At 35.9% G+C, this 26,123-nt stretch overlaps 1 protein-coding gene across 2 annotated transcripts in view; it reads left to right on the plus strand.

The window, feature by feature from the left end:
* Csmd3 (CUB and Sushi multiple domains 3) overlaps positions 1-26,123 on the plus strand; it is a 1,090,649-nt gene that overhangs the window by 781,895 nt on the left and 282,631 nt on the right. For both annotated transcript variants that reach the window (XM_010619527.3, XM_033759931.1), the window contains 3 exons: positions 11,934-12,125; positions 16,385-16,511; positions 18,520-18,722. In XM_010619527.3, coding sequence (XP_010617829.1) covers positions 11,934-12,125; positions 16,385-16,511; positions 18,520-18,722 — 522 coding nt within the window. The remainder of the gene's footprint in view (positions 1-11,933; positions 12,126-16,384; positions 16,512-18,519; positions 18,723-26,123) is intronic.

Here is a 26,123-nt window from a genome sequence, read left to right on the forward strand (position 1 = left end):
TTGAGTGGAAAGTTTAGAAATTACCATCATAAGACAATGTCCTCCTTAAATCTCACTCTTTTTTGGGTGACCCTGTAACAGACACAAGAGAATAAGATACTCTGAGCAGACTCTTTCAGTCTCCCAATGACTATTTCAAGAATGAATTTCTAAATTTGGTGTATTTATCTCCCTCTGAAGGCTAAATTGTACAAATATTTCTATTTGGTTATTTATTTTCTCTGTTGTGTTTGTCTGGAACTTAGTATCAATGTATTTATTATTGAAACTATTTATCTGGTCATAGGTTAAGTTTATCTTTTCCCAGTCCAGTGTTATGTGTTCTGAGGACAAAGAGAAATGAGTAGGACAAAGTTTCTGCCCATGAGGAACCAGCCTTTCTATCAGGAGATGTAACTCAGTTGTACAGTACTGCCTAGCATAGACAAGGTCCTGGCCTCAATCTCCAGCACTACACAGAAAAAAGAAACTAGCTTTTTATGGGACAAAACAAAAAGTCACACGAAAAAAAGATAACAGAACTATTTTTGGAAATTTAAAGCAGGGCAGCAGGATAGAAGGAGAATGTGATTACTCTGCGTAATCAGTTCAGAAACTCAGCATTAGAGATGTTGCCTCAACCGATAACCTGGATAAGAAGAAAGGACAATGTCACACAGGCGTAAGAGGTAGAGGATGTTGCACTGACACATTTGCAAGTACGACTGTCTAAAAGCAGAAGGAGGTTGAATTGTACAGATAGAACTGACTGAGCAAGTAGACTGGAAAAATGAGAAAGTTGGAATCTAGGCAGGTATGGACTATGAGAAAGGGACTTGGATTTTATCTAAAAGCCACACAAAAACATTCAGTCAAAATGTTGAACGTGACAGTAAAAAACGCTAATGGCTAGCATTTGTCTACGAACTACTAGGTACAGAGTATGAAGGGGGTATTCTTATAATCCCCAGTGAGTAAAAGAGCAAAACAAACAAACCAAAACCAAAACCAAACAACTATTGACCTTATTTGCTCAGGGTCATATAGCTAATAAATGCAGACAAGAAAAGTGAACTGAAGTACTCTGCCTCCAGAATTTATATAACCCCTAGGACATACTGTCTTCCAACCCAAGATTTTTATACTGTATATGCAAAATTCAGTGGATTTTGTCTTTTTAAAAGTTTCAATGTAATGTAAAAATGTTTCTAAGTGTTAATGAAATATTTGTTGTACTATACTTAAAAATTTGAATGCTTTCTTTTTGGCTCAGTTTGCTATCACGGAGTGACTGCATTAGTATTTTTCATGAAACTTTCATACATGTGTATTTCATCACAGATTCTTTAGCTTTCTTCACTTGAACAAAGTAGAGAGGAATGGGCACTTCTGGCAACGATTCATCACAGAGCTAAACTGACAGATTACATTGCTGTCTTCTTAAAATCTAACCTAGTAAGACTGCTCATTAGGCAGTATATCTGAGCTCAGATGTTTTCTTACTTCCTCTGCCATATTAAATTTACTTGTGAAAAATCACTGGAGAAATGTCCATTACCTCAAGGGAAAACTTCAGATGCATGTGGACTCCACTAGCCTTCCAGGTTTGTTGCTTGAGATGATTCAATCATCTACAGAGAACACGGCCATTTCAAATTTTATATTCACATTAAAGATGGGCATTCACTAATTTGTGATGCCTTTTCTTCTGTACTAGCCTTACGAATATACAACAAATTATGCTATTTAAGCTCTTTAATTTAATTACCGGCATGTTGTTGGCAATGGTATCCATAAAAAATAATCAACTGACCTGTTAACCTAACTTTATTCTTAGTATAAAATTTATTTAATGCAAATGCAAGTAGAAAATAAGTAAATTACAAGGGAGCACAGATCTACCTCATGTGGTTCTGTGGCTTATGAACTACTTAGATATATTTGGCATTGGCTTTTTACTTTAAATCTTGAAATTAACCAAGAAATAAAGAAAGCATTGATGAATAGTGCATTATACAGCACCAGGTATTCTAACAAAAGTAAAGAAGAAATATTTATTTGTAATTTACATGGGAAATTATTGAATATAATTACTTCACACTAGAAAAACAAAAATATCATCATCATTTTCATAACCTTCATAGAGCAAAGTTTTGTACATTAGAGCTTAAATACCTGGTAATTTACACATTGCATAATATTAATTTCTGGCAGGTTGAAGACCTGCATATTTATAGCAAAGTTTAAAATGATCAGAAAACAATTATATCCTAGAATAGCTATATATTTAAAAAAGAGAAAAATATTTAAAAGAGACATACAAGCAAAAGTTCTGTCAAGAGGTTGTACATTTCCTGCCCTTCTAAGATTTCTTATAAGGATAAGAACTAGAAATCTAGGAACCACACTTCCAAAAATTCTCTTTCCAGCAAAGACTTCTGTTTAAATTCTGCTGATTAAAGGTGGTCCTATGACTGCTGAGAGGTGGGGTCCAGCAACAGCTGCAGGCAGAAGGATGGTGCTGGCAAGTGGCTGTGTGGGTCAGCAGCTTCCTTGAACACCAGGATTTCTGGAAAGCCAGCAGTAGATTCTCCAGCTTTCACTCCCTTCATGCTTTCAAAATTGTGGAAGCCTCGTTTCAGCTACTCACAGCATCTAAGTAACTTCTGTCTTCCTGACCAGGTCTTTGCTGTTAATCACGAAACGACAACAATAACAAAAACACTACAGCAGCACATACCAGAGCAAAGATAAGACAGTTTCAGATGTTTCATTTATTTATTTAGAGGTTTCTTCTATGGGCATTGTTAAAATGAGATATTTTGGGAGCTATTTATATAACAGAAAAAAATGCACTGTCTCAAAAAGATTTCTATATGCCAATAAGAAAAAAAATGTGACATGCAAAACAATATAGGCAGAGGATAATTTCGCAGTACAAAGAATCTCAGTGTCCAATAAGCAAAGGAAAAAAATGCTTAACAATAAAACTGAGAAATGCAAAGTGAAACCAAAGTAATATGCTACTGCAATACAATCAATACTATTTAAAAGATGTACAATGCCAAGTGATTATGATAATTTACAGATAATGAAATTTGTAAACTTTTGAGAATCTCAGTTGGAAAGGTTCATAGGAGTCAATTAGCAATATCTACTAAAATCCCATTCTTCAACGCATCTAGAATGTACCAACTACATATTTTAGCCAAATACTAAAGGGCTAATGGCCTGAAAAAAATGAATATTCACTTAAAGCCAAATAAACACCATCTCCTAATGAAATTTATGAGCTACAAGCTACAAAGCATGCTTAACAATATTACTTTGTCATGTTCTGCAAGTTGCCACTTAGCAAGGCCGTCAGTAGCAGTTTTTGTAGTCTGAATTTTAAACCTAGAATTCAGAGTATGTATTGGTCAGCTTTTCTGCAGCTGAGATAAAATTCTTGATGTCCACAGTTTAAAGAAGGATCATTCAGTCCGTGGTTGGCTGGAGCAAGGCAGAAACCTCTCAGCAGAAGGGCATGGTGGGGGAAAATGGTTCACTTCATGGCAGCCTGGGAAATAGAGCAGGGGGCAAGGGAGCCAGAAAGAGGGGCAGGGACCATAAACGGTCCCCAGGTTTACACCCCACAGCCGACCCGGGCATACCCAAAAAGGGTAATAGTTTGCAGTGTCTCTTACTCAAATCTAGTTGACAGTCACAGTCAGTAGGTATAGAAGAATATCAGTAACTGGGGGGAAGGTGAGAAGAATCTTTCACATTCACTCCCAAAAGCATTAAACAGTTACTAGGAATAACATCTACAGCCTTTTTTTTTTTTTTCAATTTTTAAGTGCTACAGACTTAAAACTGTCTTTTTCAAGCGTCCTTCTAAAGTTGTAACTTCAACATTTGATGTTTGATATAGTTTGATTAGTAAAAAATACATTTATATGTAGGGGCCAGGGATTTATCTCCGTGGTTCGGCTTCCTGCCTCTCAAGTGTAAGGATCCAAGTTATATCCCTGGTCCAAAAAAAAAAAAACAAGAAAGAAAGAAATACATGTATATATGAATTGTTTTGTAGTTTGAATTGAGGGAAAAAAGGAACTCATGATTGTTTTTTAACAGTATCTCTTCTTTATTTCCTCTATAGTCTGTTTGTCTGCATGAAAACATTTATATACCAGATATATATGATATTAGAGCTTTTCTTTTCCTTTTTGTGTCGTCTGTATTTTATTTTTAGTTTTGGATATTTTGAAACATTGTGTGTCCATGTAAACCAGGCCATAACTGAATTCACTGGTGGTCCAGGCTGGCTGGACTGAGAATCACCGGGCTCCTGTTTCAGTCTCCCACATAGTGGGTGTGCAGGCATGTGCTCCCTGATCCTGGCCGATCTCGGAGCCCTTCTTATTTGCAAATTTGAGGGGGCAAAATTGACATTTTTAAAAATATATCTTATAATCTAAATAAAAAGAAATCTAGGGGCTAGGATTTATCTTTTGGCTAAAACCATTGCCTGGCATGCATGAGGCCCTGGGCTCCATTGGTAGCAGCACAAAAAACCAAATATAGAATGTAAAAATAAAATAATTTTAAACTAAGGCTTATTCTTGCAGCACTCAAGGCCTAAGTAAAATGAATTTAAAAATAAAATATTCAATATAGTTTTTAAAGATTATTCTGCTCAATATTAGGGATTAAGTTAACCAAATAATTCTTTGGAGATTAAAATTATCATAGAATAATTACTTTTCACTTGTCTACTTGCTTTATTTTAATTTTTATGAACACTGATGACTTCTAAACATTTCTCTAATGTTTTTATTAATGTATATTCTTTTTTGTTGTTGCTGTTGTTCATTTGTTTTGAGATGGAGTCTCTCTGTATAGTCCAAGCTGGCCTTGAACTCACTAAGGAGCTTTGGCTGGCATTGAACTCACGGTGATCCTGTTGCTTCAGTCTCTGAAGTGCTAGGGTTACAGGTGTGAGTCGCCACACCCAGTACTTCCTTCTTTTTGAATAACCAGTTCCCTTTTGTATTTATTTGAAATTACTTACATTTTGCACACAGAATTAACTCATGTTTACCCACCACTGAATACACCAGAATTTAACGTTTACAATATTAAGTATATATTTATATTTTAATTGAATTTTTAAAATAAGGCACAGAAAACACTTTTTTTTAAGACACATCACAGATGTTTTGTCATACAAAGTAAATTTTCTGATGTTATTTATATTTCCAAATGATGGGCCTTTTTGTATTGTTAATTAATTCCTCTTGCTGATATGACATTGTACTGAAGCAATTTTCCATAAACAAATTCAGAGAAATTATGTTTTTTTGGTTTTGTTTTTTGTTTTGATTTTTGTTTTTTGTTTTTTGAGACAGGGTCTCACTATGTAGTTGAGACTGACCTGGAGCTCACTTTGTAACCCAGGCTGGTCTCAAACTCACAGCGATCCTTCTGCCGCAGCCTCCCGATGCTGGGATTACAGGCGTACACCACCATGCCCTTCCAGAGAAATTATGTTGAGGTTGAAAAATCAACTATTTATTTTTCAGTAGGCCAATATAAAAGGTAATAGCAGAGTTATAGATTTTGATTTACACTTTAAAATAAGATCAACTTCGATCCGTATGGATACATATTCTACAGAAATACTTACATGTGTGTAAAAGGAGAAATAAAAAGTGCAGCCTCCGTGTAGCAGTGAAAAAGCTGGAAGGGATGTAAATGTTGATCTGCTAAGAGTAAATCAGAGTAGGTAAGATGAGTGATATGTGTGTGGGTGGGCATAAAGGTGAAGGTAAAAATACAACTCTGGGCAGTCAAGGGTAAATTTAGAATAATTTAATATGTATAAAATCTATATATGCTTGCAAAACATGGTATATATTGCTCACAGACATGAACAAGCCTTTGTGTGAGAATAATATGCTGTCAATGTTTGCTAGCTCTCCATAAGTAAAGACTAAAAAATATTGGAGAAGAATACAAGAGGAACTTTAATTTATAAAATGTATTTCTTAATATTAGTGTGGATAAGAACCAGTGATATAGATGTGACTCTCAATACTATTATAAATTTATGTTATTATTAATCAGGAGCAGCTAGTATACAATACTAGAATCTGAGAGTCAGGTGGTTAAGTTTGCTATCTTTTAAGTTGTGTATAGTTTAGATATTAATCTAATGGTCAATTAGAAATCCTAAAAGAAATATGCTACCTGGTAGCGTGGTAGGAATTAGACCTTAGTTGAAATTATTCAAAGTCAAGAGGATTTGGAGACTATGGATCTTTAGGTCACTGTATACTCTAGAAGCTTACATTTCACCAGAGTTTCACATTTCATAGGAAATGACGTTGTAAGTGTGATTTTTTTCACATATGTTTTAAATTGTCAGTTTCTAGTGTTTGAGCTTTCAAAAAAGACTGACAGCTGTACCTTTTCATAAAGATAAGACACTTCGGAACACTCATGGATAAGCAGCACTAGTATTCCAAATTCAACTAAATGATACTGTACTATGTGGCTAATACTCTACATGCATGTGCATTTTCATCAGTAGTGCCAAGTATTATAAATTATCTTTGTTTACAGGGGATGTCTCCATGTACCTTGTCAGAGAAGTTGGCATTTGATTTATAGAATATTCAAATTAAGGAGGGATGAGGAGTTTGGTAATAAATCTTGAAAATAGAGGTTGATTTTAATTTTAATTTTTGAGAAGTGATATATGGTAAAACTCAAAAGTGGTTTATCTTGAATAGCAAACTGAATACTCAAGTACAATAGAAGGAATATAAACTTGAAATATTTTTAGCAGAGATACTTTAAATGTGTATTAACTATGCAAATCCAAACAAAGTAGCGTGTTCTGAAATTTTTAAGTTTTTTTTCCCATTTCTTGTGTGTTTGAAAGGCTGACTTGCTTGACTGTGTATCCTCTATCTTTTATTGTATATGTCATACAGTTAATGATTGCTAACTTCTTTCATGGCTCTAGCTCAGAAACTGTTTACATGTTCCTTTTCCAATGCATTTTCACCCAAAATGGGACTTTCATAAATTGTTATACAGGAAATTTTTGAAACTTTCTTTTAAAAAATTTATCTTTCAAAATCCAATTTGTCATCAATATTACTTTTTGTTGTGTCCTATATATGATAGTATCAACTCCCCACTCTATCGTGAGCTTTACTAAGTACCTGTTTGTACCAAGATTATGTCACTGGATTGAGTCCAAGGAGGCCCCCAAAGTGGAGATGGGGAGCCCTGACTCCTTCCACTCACAGGGCAGGTTTCAGGGTCTCTGTGTTGCTGGCAGTGACTCCCAACCTGGTGCATGTGCTGAATTCTTGTCTCATGGTGCCAGAGAATGGACTCGAGGGCAAAGGAGGTGAACAGTAGGAAGAGTTTTAAAAGAGAAAGCTCCTGAGAGACAGAAGGGGGTCCCACAAGTGAATGGCTGCTGAGGCACATTTCTGGAAGGGGTAGGAGTGAGGGCTGGAATGTTCTAGTAGGCTCTGTATGTGTTTGCTATGTTGTTTCTGCATGTGAGGTAAACTAGTCAGGTTGACCAGATCCTTTGGGTTAGTTACATTTCAGTTCTGGAATATTGTTTTTCCCTGGGGAGGCTGAAGGCTGAGCTACTGCTCCTCCATCTTGGGACTGATTCTACCAACTCAGTCCTTGAGCAGAGGCCTGATTTATCTCACCTGTCTTGTGTTTCCACCTTGAGCGCAGTCCCTTTCTAACTGCCTGTAAGTCTCTACCTAACTTAGATATCTGCAACACCGGACTTCCATCACAGAAAAAGAGTTTTTAAGATGTGCAAGAAGAGGCATAAGGGATTTATTATGCAGAGTTTAAAAAATAAACACTTAAAGAAATAGCATATGTGTCCACAAAATGGACAGAGGCTTTTACAGACTGCTGTGCGGTATATTTCTGGGGAATTTTGGAGTGGAAATCCATTAAACTTGTAAATCTATGGATTTAACTGACAGATGAGAGCCAACAACAGCTCTTTCTACAGCGGAAGGGTGATGGCCCTATCTTGTCTTAATTGTTATTAGGCAGGAACTCTAGAGAAAAATAAATAAATAAAAGAGAAATCCAGACTATAGAAAAATGAATAAGCAAATAGTTATCGATGAACTCAGAAGAAAGAAGTTATTCTATGGCTTAGCAGAGGAAGGAGTGATTAAGATCCCCAAGAAAAGATTAAGAAGGACTTCTTATGTTCTCTGAGAGCCAAAGTATCCCTCACTATTGAAAAAATTGTGCCAAAAACTCAGTACTTGACCATATACAATTCTGGGGTCTTTCTGCAACACTGTGCTGCTCTGGAAGTCAACAGTATGGGTTAATGATTTCACACCAGTGAGATATACTGTTTTTTTTTTTCATTTTTTCTTCACTGTTTAAATTTAGATTAATTTGATCATAGTTCTATGTTTACAAAAGAGATGCTTATCTTCTTTTGATCATTGCATATTTTAAGACACAAATGAAAATTATCTTTTCTTCAACATGTTGTCTTCAAATAACCCATGTGTCTCACGGTTGAGGCTATATAGAATATCCTTATAGTCTTCATTTTTGAGAAGTTAGTATAATTTTGTACGTGACTATCTTCTGTGCATTCTTTATGGAATTACTCCTACCCTGATACAGCTTTTGCAAATTTTTAAAGATAGAAAAATACTGTCTTAGTTGCTTATTACACAGCTGAGACGAAATTCCCAACACTCCAAATTGCAGAAAGAAAGGTTTATTTCCTCTCACAATTTGTAGAGGTTTCAGTTCATAGCTGGTTGGTTCCAGAGCAGGGAGGTGCCTCGCATGAGCATCACAGAGGGAAAAAAACCCATAATGGGGCAGTGGCAGAAAGCAGCAGTAGCAACAGCAGTAGCAGCAAGCCTGCCTTCCCTCTCTCCCTTTATATTTTATCCAAACTGTAAGTCTGTTGATTGGTGCTACCCACGCCCAGGGTGAGGCTTCCCCTATCCATTTCTTATTCCCGCGATCACACTCTTTTTTTTGCGGGGTGCGGGAAAATGTTGAGACAGGGTCTCACTGTGTAGTTGAGACTCACCTCAAACTCACTGTGTAGCCCAGGCTGGTCTCGAACTCACAGCGATCCTCCTGCCTCAGCCTCCCGACCCACTATCACACTATTAATTCACATCCACACACCATAATCTAGCTGCTTTTGAAACTCTCCACCTATATATGCATGAGGCTTTAGGAGGAACATCTAGATTCAGTAAAATCCATGACAACTACCTAGTTAAAGAATGTACATTTTTATTTACATTGAGAAGTACCCCTTTCTAGTTCCTTTAGAATCTTAATGGTGCATTGTATTGCAACTACTGAGATTTTAATACTCAACTTTATCACTTTTACTGTGAGCATGCACAAGGTATTCTGGATGTAGACAGATTAGTTATTGAGTAATTCAGCGATGATGGCGATGATGCTGCTGATGGTGGATCAGCCCTTCTTTGACCCACACTTTCTATCTGTAACAACATGATAAAAACCCTGTGAAAAACTCTTCTATACCAGTGGTTAGGGATTTCATAGCCAGAAAATAGAGCAAAAGTAGGGTGAGAAGGGTGCATGCTCTGCTCTGCTTTAGACTGCTTTTTCCCTCTTCTCTTCTGAAAAGAGATGCAGAAATTTTGTTCCTAGGACGTGGAATGGACAGAATCATGAGTTTTAACTGTAAACTTTTGGAATGTAAGTATACCTCTCCAGGGGCCTACTGTCCTCCCGTGTCTCTAGCTTTTACAACCTACAAATGTCTGTATTTCTCAGTGTCATATTCTCTTGAAATGTAAACATTGTCCTGCTCCATAGTCAGGTAAATCTCTCTAGAGATCTCTCTCTCTAGCCATGCAGTTGCTCCTTAAAGGTTGCCCTTAGCCCAGAGTCTTAACAAATTTAAGCAAGAAGCTTTAGCTCTGTAGAAATCCAAAATATTTTCTCTGTACTTTACAATGAAAATGTGTAGGAAGCTTGTTTGTACGTATTTGCTGAAAGAATTTTTGAGAATTTTAAAATATATATAAGTAAAATATAAAACTTGGGTATTCATCAAACTGATTACTACTTTTATTATCTTTTGATAGATAAAATGTTTTAAATATGGGATGTACTTGCTTCTAAGGTTATACAAATAGGAGGTTAATGTTATGTTCGTACTAAGCATATTTATTTCTTGGGCCATGCTGTCCGCACATTTCTGGTCTGGACTGTAAAATTTTGATGATGTAATCCTAGAAGTTGTTACTACTAGGAGCACCTTTGTCTCTACTCACAACACTTCCTACAGAAAATGTGTTTCTTCCTCCCCCCAACAAATTTTCCAACCCTCTGAAAATCAGTCTGATATCCAACAATTCATTATAGTTCCAACACCACCTGGAGTTAGTACAGATCCCACAGTTTAAGATGTCAGAACCACAAGGCTGCTACCACCTGAGATGCCATTTTCAAATCTGGGCCTCCTATTGTTCTGACTGACCAACTATAAATCAGAAGTTCTCAAAACCCCGTCCTTGGCTTCTGTAATTTCCTAGGCCCCTCACAAAACTCAGGGAAATATTTACTGTTGAGTACTTATTCATCATAAATGATGCAAATGAAAAGACAAGTAAAGAGGTACATAAATGAAGACCTGAAGGGCCTCAAGTTCAGGAGCTTGTAACCCAGTGGAGTCGGGGTGCATCATCTTTCCAGGACTTGGATGTGATCACTAACCTAGCAGCTCTGAGTCTCTTAGTCTAGAGATTGTTATGGAAATTCCATTACATGGGTATAGTTGATTAAACCATTGCTATCAGTAATTAATCCCATAGGCTCTGTCTTTCCCTAAATGTGTGAGTTGGTAGAGGCTCTCTAGTCACATGATTACTTTCTCTGGCAAGCAGACCCTATTCTCCAAGAAAAAGAGGGGATCCTCTTGATCTTACACTTACGTATGGTTGAAAGAGACTCACTGTGAGTAATAAAAGATGCTCCTGGTCTGCATCACAGGAATTCCAAGGATTTTGGGAGCCCCGTGCCAGGAACCAGACACAGTTATTCAATATATATATTTTTATATCACAGGATAAGTGTGAGAAGCTAATGTTAACTGTAAATCATTTGAGGTAGGCAGGAAGCAAGCTTACTACTTCAAGCCCTGATGTAGTTATATAGCCCTGAAAACCCCTGAAACGGTACCAGGAACTTCCAGTCTCCTGCTCAGTGTATGACACAAACCTAAAAAAAAAAAAAAACAAAAAACTAAATCTAAAAGAGACAGAAAGTGGGGTTCCAGGATGACCAACGCTGCTTTAGCAAAAAGGGCAGATCCATCCAAGCCACAGAGTTTTACTGGTTATCCATCGGGGTAAAGGCAAACCGTGTGCAAGGATGGGACTACATGCAGCTACTTTGGAAAGTAATGGAGACAAAGCCTGTAAAGGAAAAAGACGAAGCATTCTTGAATTAGGAACAGAATAGACAAACTATATGGTTGTAATTAGAATACTGTTCTAGTTAAGAAGGTTTTAGTTGTTGAAAGGGAATTTATGTAAGCGTTACTCTGACCTCAATGCTTACATAGGCTTTGGTTGGATTCACTTCTACACACAAGCCATTTGTGGGGTTAACTCTTTACAGCCTGCACTGCTTCTAGCTTGATTTGGGCATAATCAGTATTGCAGTCTCCCGCAATATAGATCAAATCATTGATTAATTTTTTTAAAATTCTAGTTATCAGGAAAAGAGCTGTGATGGTTATATATTATGAAAAATAAATATACCATGAATAACTAGGAAAAATATGCAAATCATATTTGAAATAATAAAAAAAGAATGAATGATTTTTTTGCAGTTTTAAATTCTCCTGGTAACATTTGCCTTTAATCAATTTCTATTCCGCCCCCCAGGTTTTGAACTTTCACATTGTGAAGATCCTGGCATTCCGCAGTTTGGGTACAAGATCAGTGACCAAGGCCACTTTGCAGGGAGCACCATCATTTATGGCTGCAATCCCGGCTACACCCTCCATGGAAGCAGCCTTCTCAAGTGCATGACTGGGGAGAGAAGGGCATGGGACTACGCCCTGCCTTCCTGCATTGGTAGGATGCTCTTTCAGATCTGTACTAAATGGGTCTATGGAAATGAGAGCAAGATGTGCTCTATATGTTCAAGGATGCTTTATGTCACACATGAGTCAAACCCGAAATTTAAAAATTAATGAATTTTAATGTGATAAAAGAAAATACCTGAGAAGTACAAGATTCCTTTTCATAATCATTGCAGTGTGTATCTGTGGTTTGTATGAAGTCATTTTATTTCCATTCTTCATATAAAATTTAGATCACTGCAAAAATATTGACTTTCAATCATGCATATTTACTGAATCTCACTAGTATAATTTGCAAAATTATTTCACATCTTGAAATTAAGATGAATTAAGAAATAATAAACTGGTCTCGATAACTTCAAAGGCATTTTTATATGTACATTAAAGCTCTTTTAAACTACATTGGGTTTTCTTATGTGGGTACAACATAGCAACCACTTTCAATGTTAAAAGGCATGCAGAAGTCAGTAACACAATGTATATTCCTACATGAACTTAGAGAATGGTCATTTTCTCTCTTTTTTTGCATAGTTGGGCTACATATTATTCTTACTGTTTTGTAGATCAGTTACTAAATACCTGTGTATACAGGGATAGAAAGGTGGATAAAAAGCACAGATAGAGATTCTCTCCCTTTTTAACTTTTTCAGTTCCAAAGATCAAGTAGGCACCAGGTTGGGTAGAAAGGAATACTAGGACAAAAAAAAAAAAAAAAAAAGTTTAACACTAACTCACGAGTAGGGAACAAACAAGCAGTGATTCTTTATCCATTCTTAATTCGTGATGGCATTTATGGTGACACAAGTCTGTTCTGGGTCATGGCCACATGGATAAAATTGATTTAACCTTTTATGTTAACAGCTTTATTGAGGTACAGTTGATATTTTAAAAGAAACATGTGTTTAATGTTTCTGATTTGAAAAATTTGGAGGCCTAAACCTCTTAATGCAGTGGAAAACTTCTATCATTATGATAGACATAAAAATCACTACAAAACGTGCTAGAATTCATTTAGAAAAACATGCTACTCTTCTCGTTAGGGGTCTTACAGCTAATTGCATGGTGTTTCTGATAAGATGGGATCTCTGCTGGTTTATTGAAACATTGGTTCTCACGGAAAACAAATGCGTTCATCTAACCAAAATGCAATTGCAATTTTTATTTTCAGATGGCATCTGAATTTTGAATAGATTATGAAGGTATTATCTACAATAATAATCAACTTTTATTATCAAAATCTTGGGATTCTGAAATATGACCAACAGTTTACCCACTGGCATTGGTTATGTGGAAAATCTACCTTCGATTAATTATCTCTGATGTTGTATTTTTTGAAATGAATATGAAATATGTCCAGAAAAATATTAAGGGCTGTAATAGCACAAAATGATAAACATGTAAATATTGATTTTTTATTCTGTCCTTGAAATTAAAATCAGAAAATAATGCCTTTAAGTCAGATATTTTCTAAGTATTTTGAATCAACATGAAGACATTATTTTCTGGAAAGATTTCAGAAGGAAACATTTGATCCCATGCCAGATGTTTTAATGTGTTTGCAACAATTAAATGCTTTTAATATTTATAAATATTCAAAGTCAGACTCTGACTTGATACTGTGCAATGTGGGAATGGTAAGCTTTATTTTTAATTTTTTTTTTATTGTTGCATGTTTGCAGTACAAAATGATTGCATTCCTTGTAGTGGACTAAGACATTTACATTATTTTTTTCTCCTTCCCTCTACGTCTCTTACTTTTCCAGCATCAGATTCATTTATGCAATCTAATAAGAATTTATAAAGTTAGTTATCATATATACAGATTGAACCCAGAATAATAGGCCTAAGAACATTAAAAAAATATGTAAGACAATTATACTAAAGCAAAATATACTCTTAGGTACATACTTTTTATTAATAAAAAAGTCAATTTTAACAGTTTGTTAACATCTGGACATGCGATGAGGGATACTGATGACTTTTGTGACAGAAGACCGAATTCTACTTTAGATTGTATTCTTTACTGGCAACATCGCCATCTGACCTAGGGTTATAGTTTCTTTTCTGTTCATCGATCTTAGACATCGACTGTGGCCATATTTTTATCTCTGTCAAATATAAATTTTTCTCAATTATTTGGATAATTTCTAGGTAATTATGTTTCTGAAGTTATATATTGATCAAACAAAAAGCAATTTTTGAAAGCCCTACCTGGAAGGATTTAACCTATATTTCTTCTTTAATGTTGTATTTTATTTATGTCTTGCAAACATGTCTTTGTCAGAATATGTGTATTGTAGTGATCACGCTGGCTCATTGGAGGTCACAGGGCAAATGTTATTGGTAGCAATGGAATATGGAGAAAAATCAAGATTCAATACAGTACCCAAGCTCAAAAAAAGTATGACAAATTAATCTGAGGAATAAGTATCAACTCTGTTTTCAAAATCATGTACGCCAATAATAGTGATAAATCAAAAGATAGAGAATTAACTTACAATAGTAATGATATAATTATAGCCGGTCCAAGAAAGGTTTGGTCAAAAACATAGGAAATACATAACTGATGGCCGCATCACAAATACTAGTATCTTCTTACTTTAAAAATCACTTATGTTGATTATTATAAATTAAATTTATATTACAGTAGAATATAAGAATATAATATTGTCTTAGCCTATTGAGAGTTTGTCAGTCTAGGTTCTCCAAGAAACAAAACCAACAGGATATCTCTCTCTTTTTCTCATGAGATGTATTGATATTAACAAATTGATTCATTAGTCAATTTGTTTTAGGGGCTGGCAAGTCCAAAATCTACAGGGCAGACAAACAGCTCAGAATTGAAGCAGGAGTCAATGCTACAATATTGGAAGATAATTTCTTCTTTTCTTTGAAAACAGTTTTTGCTCTTAAAGGCCTTTCAGTGGATCAGATGAGGCCTGCATACGTTATTAAGGGTGTTTACTCTTCTTTACTTAGTATAAACTGATTATCCATGTTAACCACAACTACAAAACACCTTGACACCTAGATTAAAAAGCTAGATTAGCCTTTGATTAAATGTCTGGGGACCATAGCCCATTTACACATAAAACTGATTACCATAGTGTAGTGCAATGTGATATCTAAAGTCTTTGACACAAATCTGCATAGAATGGACTTTCAAATTTTATACATTAGATTATAATGTAACCAGGTTTCTTCCAAATGCACAAAACTTCAGTCATGGTATTTTTGATCTAATAATAAAAGATGTAAGCAAAAAATGTAATTCAGCTATTCAATCTAAGTAAGATAGAAACAGTTCAGAGACAGACTGAGAAACCAGAATTTCAAAATATCTTCAAATACTTAAAATAAAAAAAGTCTTGTTTTACAGCTGAAAGATAATCTGTAGTTTTGTTTTTTTTAATGTATAACAGGTAGCAGAATATTTTCCTTATTTCTAGGATCTAGAAGTATAGATAAATATACTCACTAAAATATTCAGTTTCTTTTTTCCCCAACACAGAGTTCTTTCTAGACTGTCAACCTACCACAGTAAAGTCAATTCGGACATCACTCTAGTATTTAAGACTATTAACATGGAGAGGAAATCTCTGCAAAATAAAAATACAATTTTAATTATACTGTGTGAAAATACATTTTAATTTGGTAAGTTTTGTGAAAAGTAGAGACAATGTTAAATCAAAACCAACATAGCCTTATCTGAAGACTAAAAAAATCGAATAAAAGTGCCACTTTGACCTTTGGGAGGTTAAAAAGGAAAGAGATTGGAGTGATTTAAAGGAGAATAAAAGGACAATGAGATTTAGAATGCCTAAAGGAACACAGTAAAGATTAGTTTGTCTCAGAGGTGGGGTAGCAAGATGATGAATTATTCAGCCTGCAATTCACTACAATTCATAGTGAGCAATTTACCATCTGTATTCCCTTTTACAATTATATTTAAAAACACATTTTTAAATGTTTTGAACCCTAACTTACAGGTTTTGAGTGTGTCCTATTCCTTAACTAGGATTTTCTCATTGTCTTTTACGTAATGTATGTAGAGGCTATGTTATTGCATAGTACAATATATTCTTACTTCAATTAAGAGGTTAATCTGAGAAAGTTGTTACAACGGTTTGCTTTCAGGAAGGGGCATCAATATTTTCCTGAGTGTGCAGAAATAGATACCCTTAAGAAATGTGTCCATTGTTTTCAAGACTGGCATTAACTTGTGACTTTATTTTTTTTTTATTTTATTAGCTGAATGTGGAGGTCGTTTTAAAGGAGAATCATCAGGAAGAATCTTATCTCCTGGTTATCCCTTTCCATATGACAATAATCTGCGTTGCATGTGGATGATAGAAGTGGATCCAGGAAACATTGTCAGGTCAGTGGGTTTTGTTTTCTCAAAACTGCAAAAGAATCTGATTTTTCTGCTCAACCCCTATATGCACTACCAATTTTTATCGACATTTTTCAATAACATTAACCGTGGTTAGGGAAAGCCTGGCTGTCATTTGTGTAAAATATGAAAAAATAGACATTTGCTTCTGTTATTGACACATAGGCTGCAGCAATAAATCGCATAGCTTCTTGGGAGACAGCTTTTTGTAGTTATAAGAGGATACAGATTTCGAGAATTTTTCCTACTTTTTGGACTTTATGCAGCTCAGTACAAAGGCTCTGGGTTCAACTCCCCATACTGGGGGAAAAAAAAGTGTACAATGTTTTGCAAGTCACTATCACTAACTGCAACTATACTAACGTTCAGAAGAAATAAGCGCAGAGAGGACTTGATTTCCTTTCTTCCTTGGCCTCCCAAATCTGCCCTCTCTCCCTTTACCCATGTTTGGTTCCCTTTGCTGCTAAGCTTCAGCAGGAGCTCACAATTCATGGTGCTGCCCCTAAAAGTGCACACCAGCCCCTCTGATCACTGTCCACCAGGTGTCCAAGGTTATCACATAATTTCAGTCCCAGTTTACCGTGATGGCTTTGACTGGGAATCAGTTAATAAATGAACAAATGCTCTTTGACATATAAACTAGCTAGTAAAGCCGGGTTTGGTGGCACATGTCTGTAATCCCAGCACTCGGGAGGCTGAGGCAGGAGGATTGCTGTGAGTTTGATACCAGCCTTGGCTACATAGTGAGTTCCAGGTCAGTCTCAACTACATAGTGAGACCCCGTCTCAAAAAATCCAAAAAATAAAATAAAATAAAATAGCTAGTATGTTACTGCTCATATAGAATAACTTTAAATTTCAAGAATTTCTTCTTACTATAAATGAAATTTCAGACAGGCTTGTAGGTAGTGTTCTCCTGCACATGGCCAGATGGAGTAGGAAACAGTACATTGTTTTGCAGTGCAGTGTGAGAACTCACATCAGGCTACCCTGGATCTTTTCCCACCTTGTTTTCCTTTACTGTAGTTCATGGATTAAAAAAAAAACTATGATAATTATTAAATTCAAAAATATTAAATTTGGTATTATCCTAATATTTTTAATTCAAGAAAATATTTGTCATGAATATCAAATCTAAATTTAAAACTGTCACCCGGGCGTGGTGGCTCACGCCTATAATCCCAGCACTCAGGAGGCTGAGGCAGGAGGATCGCTGTGAGTTTGAGACCAGCCCGGGCTGCATAGTGAGTTCCAGGTCAGTTTCAACTACATAGGGAGACCCTGTCTCAAAACCAAAAACAAAAAAATAAATTTGAAGCAGTCACTATTAATAGATCAAATACAAACATATATATAAGGTTAAGCAAGTTGATATAACTGAACTGCTAATCTTTGCACTTGGCACAAAAGTATGAGACACTAATTTTATCTACATTAGACATGGAACAGAATTAAGATGTAACAGTGGTAAAAACATGTAGCAGGTCATCGACTGAAGTTCAGTTCATGATTCAGCCAGGCTTTGGGCAATTATTTAATGTATCTAAATTCTATTTACCACATTTGTTAAATCAAGATAAAAACATTCCCAGTCTCATAGATGAACTCCTACATTGCTTTAGATCATTACAACACTCTCAGATCATTACAGCAATAAACAAAGAAAATATGGCAATGAATTTTGCTCTGTACCGGAAAGACCTCTCTCCATGTCATTTTTTTTCCCCACAACTATAGAGGCCCTGCAAAGAATGTATACCAGAGGATTCTGTGATTTATAAAAGTGCTGAAATAGCATTTTTATCATATGGTAAAAGAATAAATTATACCGCCTAAAAGTTCAGTGTGGTTATCTATGCTGTTTACATAATTCATTTTTTAACCTCAGAAAAAAAGGAAATATGTAGTGAAAGCCATGAGGCATATTTGTTCTCTTCTTTATGTAAAATTGAGTCTTTGTTTATAATAATCAGACGGGTCTGTTTCTCCCACAGCCTGCAGTTTCTTGCCTTTGACACTGAAGCATCTCACGACATACTCCGAGTTTGGGATGGCCCCCCAGAAAATGAAATGCTTCTAAAGGAAATCAGTGGATCTCTTATCCCTGAAGGAATCCACAGCACCCTCAACATAGTGACCATCCAGTTTGACACGGATTTTTACATCAGCAAATCTGGATTTGCCATTCAGTTTTCAAGTGAGTGCTCTTTTAATTGTACGTTCACAAATGAAGGTATGCTCAAACTGTAAGCTGGACTTACCATAGTACTATAATAGTTTAAAATAGGAAGAAAAGGGCTAAAGGTGTAGGGGAGTGGGAAGTGTAGGGGAAAGGAAATAAGGGAAAAGAAAAAATATGAGAAAATGAAAAAATAGAAATAAATTTTTTTGTACATAGGGAAGGGAGGAGAGGATGAAAGGAGGGCAGGGGTATGGGGAAAAAGTGAAAACCAAGACCTGCCATGTGAAGGTACAAGATCCCGATGATGAATGTAACTGTACTGTCTACCTAAAATGTACCAATAAACTCAATTTTTAAAAAAGGGTGGTTTATAGATGATAATAAAGTAAATGAATACTTGCAATTACTAATAAAACAAACCTACATATGAATTAATTTTCTTTCTCTTCGGTTAAAGGTATGAATTGTATATCACAGATATGTTTGACAAAATAGTCTAGGCTTTTTAAATTTAAAATTTCCTATAACAAAGAAATAAGGCTTAATGTAAGTGATCCTTAGTATTCTTGGCTTGTTTTGTTTGGAGCTAAGTGACTAAATATATGTTGTTCTGAATAAGGAATTTTAATGCAGTGGTTAGAGAAAATGAATGAAACCTTAAAAATTTTAAATGATACTTTGACTTTTATTGCCAGTAAGTTAGTTCTTTGAGAAAGTATGCAGTGGATTTTTATTTGTGTATTTTTATTTTATTTATTTTATTAGTCTTAAAAAATTCTACGTATATATATCAAAATTTCCAAGATGATCTGTGGAAAGGGTGAAAACTAATTATCAAACTAGCAGATCAAAGCAGCTGTTTGAAATAATTGAGTAACACTAGAATTGTTTTGTAGTATAAGCAAAGCTCACACGAGTGAGAAAAAGTCCAAGAGTCAACATCTGTTAGAAAACTATTTTATTTTGGGTCTTTCTATGGTCATCAATTAGCAATTCTTCTCCCTTCTGTTCCCTTAAATTAGTAGCAGTGTTTCCCAAAGAAATGGTTACTGTATTGTTACAAAATTCTGTGTAAAGTAATGTGAAATGAGGCCTCGGGTGTTGTGTTTGTGATCATGAAAAAGCATCTTTAGTTTATATAAATAGGCTATTCTCTGTGACTTTCTAGAAATTTTTACTGAAGATTTTTCTATAAATTTAGTAGTACATTTTTGTACTCATTGTGTTTATAGCACATATCATAATTATAGAAATTATATGCATATATTACAACTTTAATAAATCTGCCTTCATAGGATTGTTTTAACATGAATTGAAATTTATAGTACTGATTTGAAATGTATAGTACTTAATACTTAAGTATTGATGTTGATATTTTGCTAATAGTACTAATTGATGCATGCCTTTTGTAATACAAGTTTACATAATGCATGCCTTTGTAGTATAAGTTTACAGAGATTTCTTAAGTGTTAAGATTTCAAGAGAAAATATTTTATCATATAGGAGGCCTTTATTACTCACAGGAGCCTTCTCACATGCTTTGTATACATGATCTCAGTCAATCCTTAGAAAAGCTCTATAAAATATGGTGTATCATTTCCAATTCCCAAATACATACACAGAGGTTCAGAAAGTTGTTCATTTGTCATATTACTTGCACATGCCTGGAGATGTGACTCATACCCACATGCATGTGAAAGTAGAATAGTATATTATGTTTTGCACGTAGGAAATGGTTAGCAATCTCTTCTCAGCCTTTTGGCTCAGATCAAGTGTAGGAAATGATTAGCAGTTATCACTGATATTCTATCATTATGCAGGACACATGGGTTGGTTTGCTAGGGTAAATAAAAAAGTGTCAGTCACAAGCTATTATTTGCTTTGAAGTTCTATATCTTAATCACTTGGCTCCTTAATGCAAAGGGCCCCATTAAAGGTCACCGTTCAAATACTATTTTTTTAAAAAAAATTATTGGTGCATTTTAGGTATACAATATAATGAAATTCATCATTGGAAATTTGTACCTTTACATAATATATCTTGGCTTTTATTTTTCCCCATTCCCCAGCCTTCAACCCCTCCACCCCTCCCTATTTACAAAGACTTTATTTCTGTTTCTCAATTTTCTCACATTAACTCCTTTCCCTTCTTTCCTTTCCCAAGCTCTCCCACTTCCCCTTCCCTTTTGGACCCTTGACAAGGAATGAATGCATGACCTTTTAAAAGGAACCATGGTTCACTTGGGTTCTAGCTATTTTGCCTGTGGGTAGACAGGCTAATTCTAAGTTAGAACTTGAAGTAAGGAATGTTTTAAAGAAGTTACCTAACTTTCATAAAAACAAGTAGTAATATAATGTAAATGGCCTGTAGGCTAATTATCCACTCTTTTGGGCCAAATTTGGGTATCGGATTATCAATGGCTACTTCAGTGCCTACCTAAATTGCTCTCCCCTAGATAAGTCTATTTGATCCCATGCATTCATTCTAGGAGACCAGATTTTAAACACGCTTATTTCCAATTTATCTCCAATTTATTCTCAAATGCCTCTTCCCTTTCATTTGGGCAAATCATAATTATATACACAGAGACACACAAACAATGCTGCTTTCTATCACTAAAATGTCACCTTAAATATGATTTCTGCTCCCTCATACTTTAATGCTCTTCATGCTTTCAAACACATGATCAAGACTCTTTCTTTTGTAAAAGATTTTCTGATTGTTCTGTCTCATGCACCTTACACTAGTTGTAGTTTCTTTTTCAAATGAGAACCACAATATATGATTTACCAGCTCATTGTTCTGGGGATATTCTCATTATGTGATCTCATTCCTCTAAATATATGGTGAGTTCTTTTGTCTCTCCAAATATCTTACAAAAATTTTGTTGGGGCAATTATATCTTTTAAAGACCAAATCTAACACATTTTTTTAAATAAAAGAGGGCAGTCTTCAAAATTACACTTAACAAGAGGCACAAGTCTGGACAGTCCTAAAATCAGGATGTTTTGTCATTTTAATCTTCAGATTTTCATTCAGCAGTCCTTCATGCTCCACCGCCCCATTCCCATTCCTGTTTTGAGCAAATACTTGTTCAGTTGAAGATAAAACGATCAATTAAAAATAAAGAGAATGAATCAGGCAATGATAGCAGAACAAAATGCAACCGATGAAATGTATGTTACCAAACTTGGTGAAAAGTAAGTGTAACTGAAATATAGGTCACGTACCAATTTTACAGGCTTCCTCAAGCCCCTATCACAGCCTCGTGACTTCTATTTCACAATGTATTTATTCTTTGTAGAAGCTGCCGCTTTGCTTCTTGCTGATACTGTCTGCGAGGCGCTTTTGCTGAATCAGAGCTACTCAGGTCTGACACTGGCACCTCATGCTGTCCTATGTGCTGTCCTTGGTTCTCAGCAGTCAGCCCCTACATCCCCAGCTTCAATTTGCAATCCGCCTGCCTTGTTCCACTTCAGTTCCAGGGGGAAGACATCACTGGGTACCACGCTGTCATTTGCCTACACAGAGTTGATTTTGACAGAGCATTTTCTGTGCTCGTCACTCTGGCCTCTCTGTTAAGAATCCGTCCCTGCTGGGTAATACAAAATACTAAGGCTGGTAGCTTGGAGTGTTGCAAATTCTCAAGGAAAGGCATCCCTTAGCCATGAGAGGTTGAAGTCCGCCCGTCTTAACGGACTACGTGGTGCCCCTACCTTCATTCCGAATTCTTGTTATCATTCACTGCACTGATGCAATAGCCAACTAGCCACTGACTTCATTAACCCTCCAGCCAAACTCTTCTCCACATCTCTGCCCCACCGAGCTTACTGAAATACAAATAGCACATCAATCCTCAATTTAAAATCGTTTCCTGACCTCATGGTTCTAAATTCAGAACTCTGGCATTACATGTAAGGTCTCCTCGATTTGTACCTGGCCCCCTACCGGCCACTCCCCTGCACTCTTCAGATGCGTCCAGCTGTCTACACTATCTTGGAGGAATAACGTCTTTTCCTATTTCTGTTTCTTTTGCAAACTTTCTTCCATATCCCTGGGACATTTATGCCCTCATTCCAAATCTGCAAATTCTGAGTCATTTCAACAGGTCATATCAAATGATACTTGTGGCATCGGCGATCTCCTAGACAGAATTGCACTGTGCTGCCACGATATGTATATTTGCCAGGTCTGTTGAGGACAGGCCTGCTTCATGTCTGTCGTCCTGGCTTCCTGCCTTGTTTGATATATGAATTGTATTTCCCGTTTTTCACAAATTAGCACATTTCTGTTACATGAAGCCATGGTGTGCATGTTAGATTTGTATTTCATATTGGATCGTCTCTGGTCACATGCGATATACAATTCTAGTGTTCAGACAAATTAAGACAAATGGTTAAAAATGAATAACAAATAAACATAATGGGCACCTGTCCCCAGCACCTTCCAGGTGCCAGATAATTCACACCTGCCCTTCAAGGACACCATGCAGGATACTTACAGAAAAAATAAAACTTTCTCAGATTTGAATCGAGATAAGTACCATCCAGATAAGGATGGCATTTGACACTTGAAGGAGGCATTTGACACTTGGTTTGACAGCTACTTTGGTTTAACAGTTAGATATGCCGTAGTCTTGATTAGAGTTTGAAAGTTACACAAACCTGCTGGGTCATGAATAGTCAGGATTCATGGGAAATATGTGTTCTTGAAATATGTATAGAAATAGAAGTTAAGCAGCCAATTTTTAAACCTATAAAATATGATCTGAATGTTTTTTCCATGATGTGTGCTGTTTGTTATAGAGCGTAAGTTCAATGCCAAGTATTTTGTTAGAATGTTTCTTTTTACTCTGTGATATACTTCTATAGGAGCAATGAGATTTCTTTTAAAGTGCATGCTTGGGGCTGGGGATTTAGTTCAGTGGTTCTGCTGCCTGCCTCGCAAGTGCAAGGTCCTGAGTTTGATCCAATGTTTTTTCCATGATGTGTGCTGTTTGTTATAGAGCGTAAGTTCAATGCCAAGTATTTTGTTAGAATGTTTCTTTTTACTCTGTGATATACTTCTATAGGAGCAATGAGATTTCTTTTAAAGTGCATGCTTGGGGCTGGGGATTTAGTTCAGTGGTTCTGCTGCCTGCCTCGCAAGTGCAAGGTCCTGAGTTTGATCCCCAGTGCCAAAAAAAAAAAAAAAAAAAAGTGTATATCAAATATTCATTTCTTAAGAAAACTGAAGAAAATCCTTCAAGGATGTGTAAAATGCAAGTCAGTTCAGCTCATGTGGCTACAAAGTAGAGCCTGAGCGGAGATCATCCAGGACCATCACACAAAACTTCTTTTCAAAAGCTGAAACTGAGCTGTCACAGACAGCAGGGAAGGATATGGAATAATCTATTTATTGCTATTTATAAGTCTAAGTATTTTAGTTCATTCAGCAATATACTGTTTCACATGATTCCATTTCAATAAAACATTTGAATAGGTGATAAACGTTTTTTAGAGGAGCCAAATATTCTGACTATTTTTCTTCATGACCAGAAATTAATGGGATATTGAGTTAAATGAGACATTATTGTTTTTGTTTAACAGGGTAAGTATACATGCTAAAACTCAAAGCATAATTAAATGATGACTTCAAGCCAGGAAAAAGTGTTAAGTAAATCTTCAGCATCTCAGAATATCTGATGTATTCAATATGTCCCGATCATTTCGAACTACCTGTCTTCCACAGCCGTTTTCCCCATTTTCTCTCCTTATGATAAGAACAGTTGACATAAGTATACCTCTGTGACCACAGCTAATGGGGAGGCAGAGGCAGAAAAATCAAACATTGCAGGCCAGCATGGGTGGGTTATTGAGACTCTTTCTCAGAAACGAAAGCAACCAAAACAAACCACCACCACCAACAACAACAACAAAAGAAGTGCTTGGGTATTGGCTGGTGCTCTGTGCATTCACCCCACTACTGAAATGAAAGTTCATATGAAACAGTCACCTTCATAGTGACTTTTTATGTGTTGAGTGCATTATTCTTGATTACAAATGAAGTGCTGCACATTAGGTATCCAAAGCTCATTCATGCCCATTGTTTCCTCACTGCTATCCCTCCGCCCCACAGCCCCTGCTCAAAGCATCTCCCTGTGTAACTCTGAATTTGACGATTGTATAAGCTTCACATAAGTTGGAACAATTTACCTTGCTGTGATTGGCTGATTTCCTTAGGCATAATATTTTCAAAATTGACATATCTTTTGTAAGGGTGAAATATTCTAGTCTAAGTAATTCTACTCTGTCTACACACCGCGCTTTCTTTATCTGTCTATAGCTACCAAGACTGCATCTGTGTGTTAGCTACTGGGAATAGTGCTGCAGTGACTGTGGAAGTGCTACTATCTTTACCACATACTTATTTCAGTTCTTCTGGATAAAAACCCAGAGGTGAATTGAATGTAACTGCTTCACAGTAGTTGTATTTTAATTTTTTTAAGAATCCCCATACTGGTTCTTATAATAGCTGCAGTTTTGCCTTTCGGCACTGTGCAAGGATTCTAACTTGTCTACAGTCTTCCAATCTGTGTTTCCGTTTTGTGTTTGATTTTGCAATACAGGGGATTAAAACAAGAACTTTCCCATTGAACTACATCCCCAGTCCTTCTTTAGTTTTTTACTTTGTGACAATGTTTCTCTAAGTTAGTAAGTTGCCCAGGCTGGGCCGGAGCTTGCAATTGTCCTGCTTCAGTCTTTTAGATTGCTATAATTACAGGAGTGTCACAGTTACTTTCTCAGGGCTGGGACAAAATACCTGACACCCACATTTTAAAGAAGGAAAACCTGGCAAATGCTTTCCTTCCATTGTTATTGTTTTAGGTAATAGCATCCTAAAGTGACAAGGTGATATAATTTTCACTTGTGTATCCTTGATGATGTGATATTAATAGTGATATTTTTAGTATGTCTGTCAATCATTTCTATGTCCTCTTTAGAGAAATGTCTATTCGAGTCCTTGGCCCATTTTCAATTACATTGTCTTTGCTAGTGATTTTTAGGGGCCCTTGTTTATGTTGATATTAATCTCTTACCCAGTTTGTATCATTCGAAACTATTTTCTCCCTTCACATAGATTTCTCTCTCACTCTATTATTTCTTTCACTGTGCAAGAGCTTTTCATTTAGATGTAGCTCCCATGCTTATTTTCCTTTCATTGCCTGTGCATTTGGTGTCATATCTATGAAGTCATTGCCAAGATCGAGGTCATTAAGCTTTCATCCTGTTTTCTTATAGGAGTTTTAATTTCAAGTCTTACATTGAAGTCTTCACTCCATTTTGACTTGATTTTTCCGAATCATGTAAGAAACCAGTTTCATTCATTTGCAAGGGGACACCCAGCTTTCCAAGCCCAGCTTTTTGAGGAAGTTA

The sequence above is a fragment of the Fukomys damarensis genome, unplaced genomic scaffold, assembly GCF_012274545.1.
Source record: "Fukomys damarensis isolate Sample0158 unplaced genomic scaffold, DMR_v1.0_HiC HiC_scaffold_5, whole genome shotgun sequence".
NCBI lineage: Eukaryota > Metazoa > Chordata > Mammalia > Rodentia > Bathyergidae > Fukomys > Fukomys damarensis.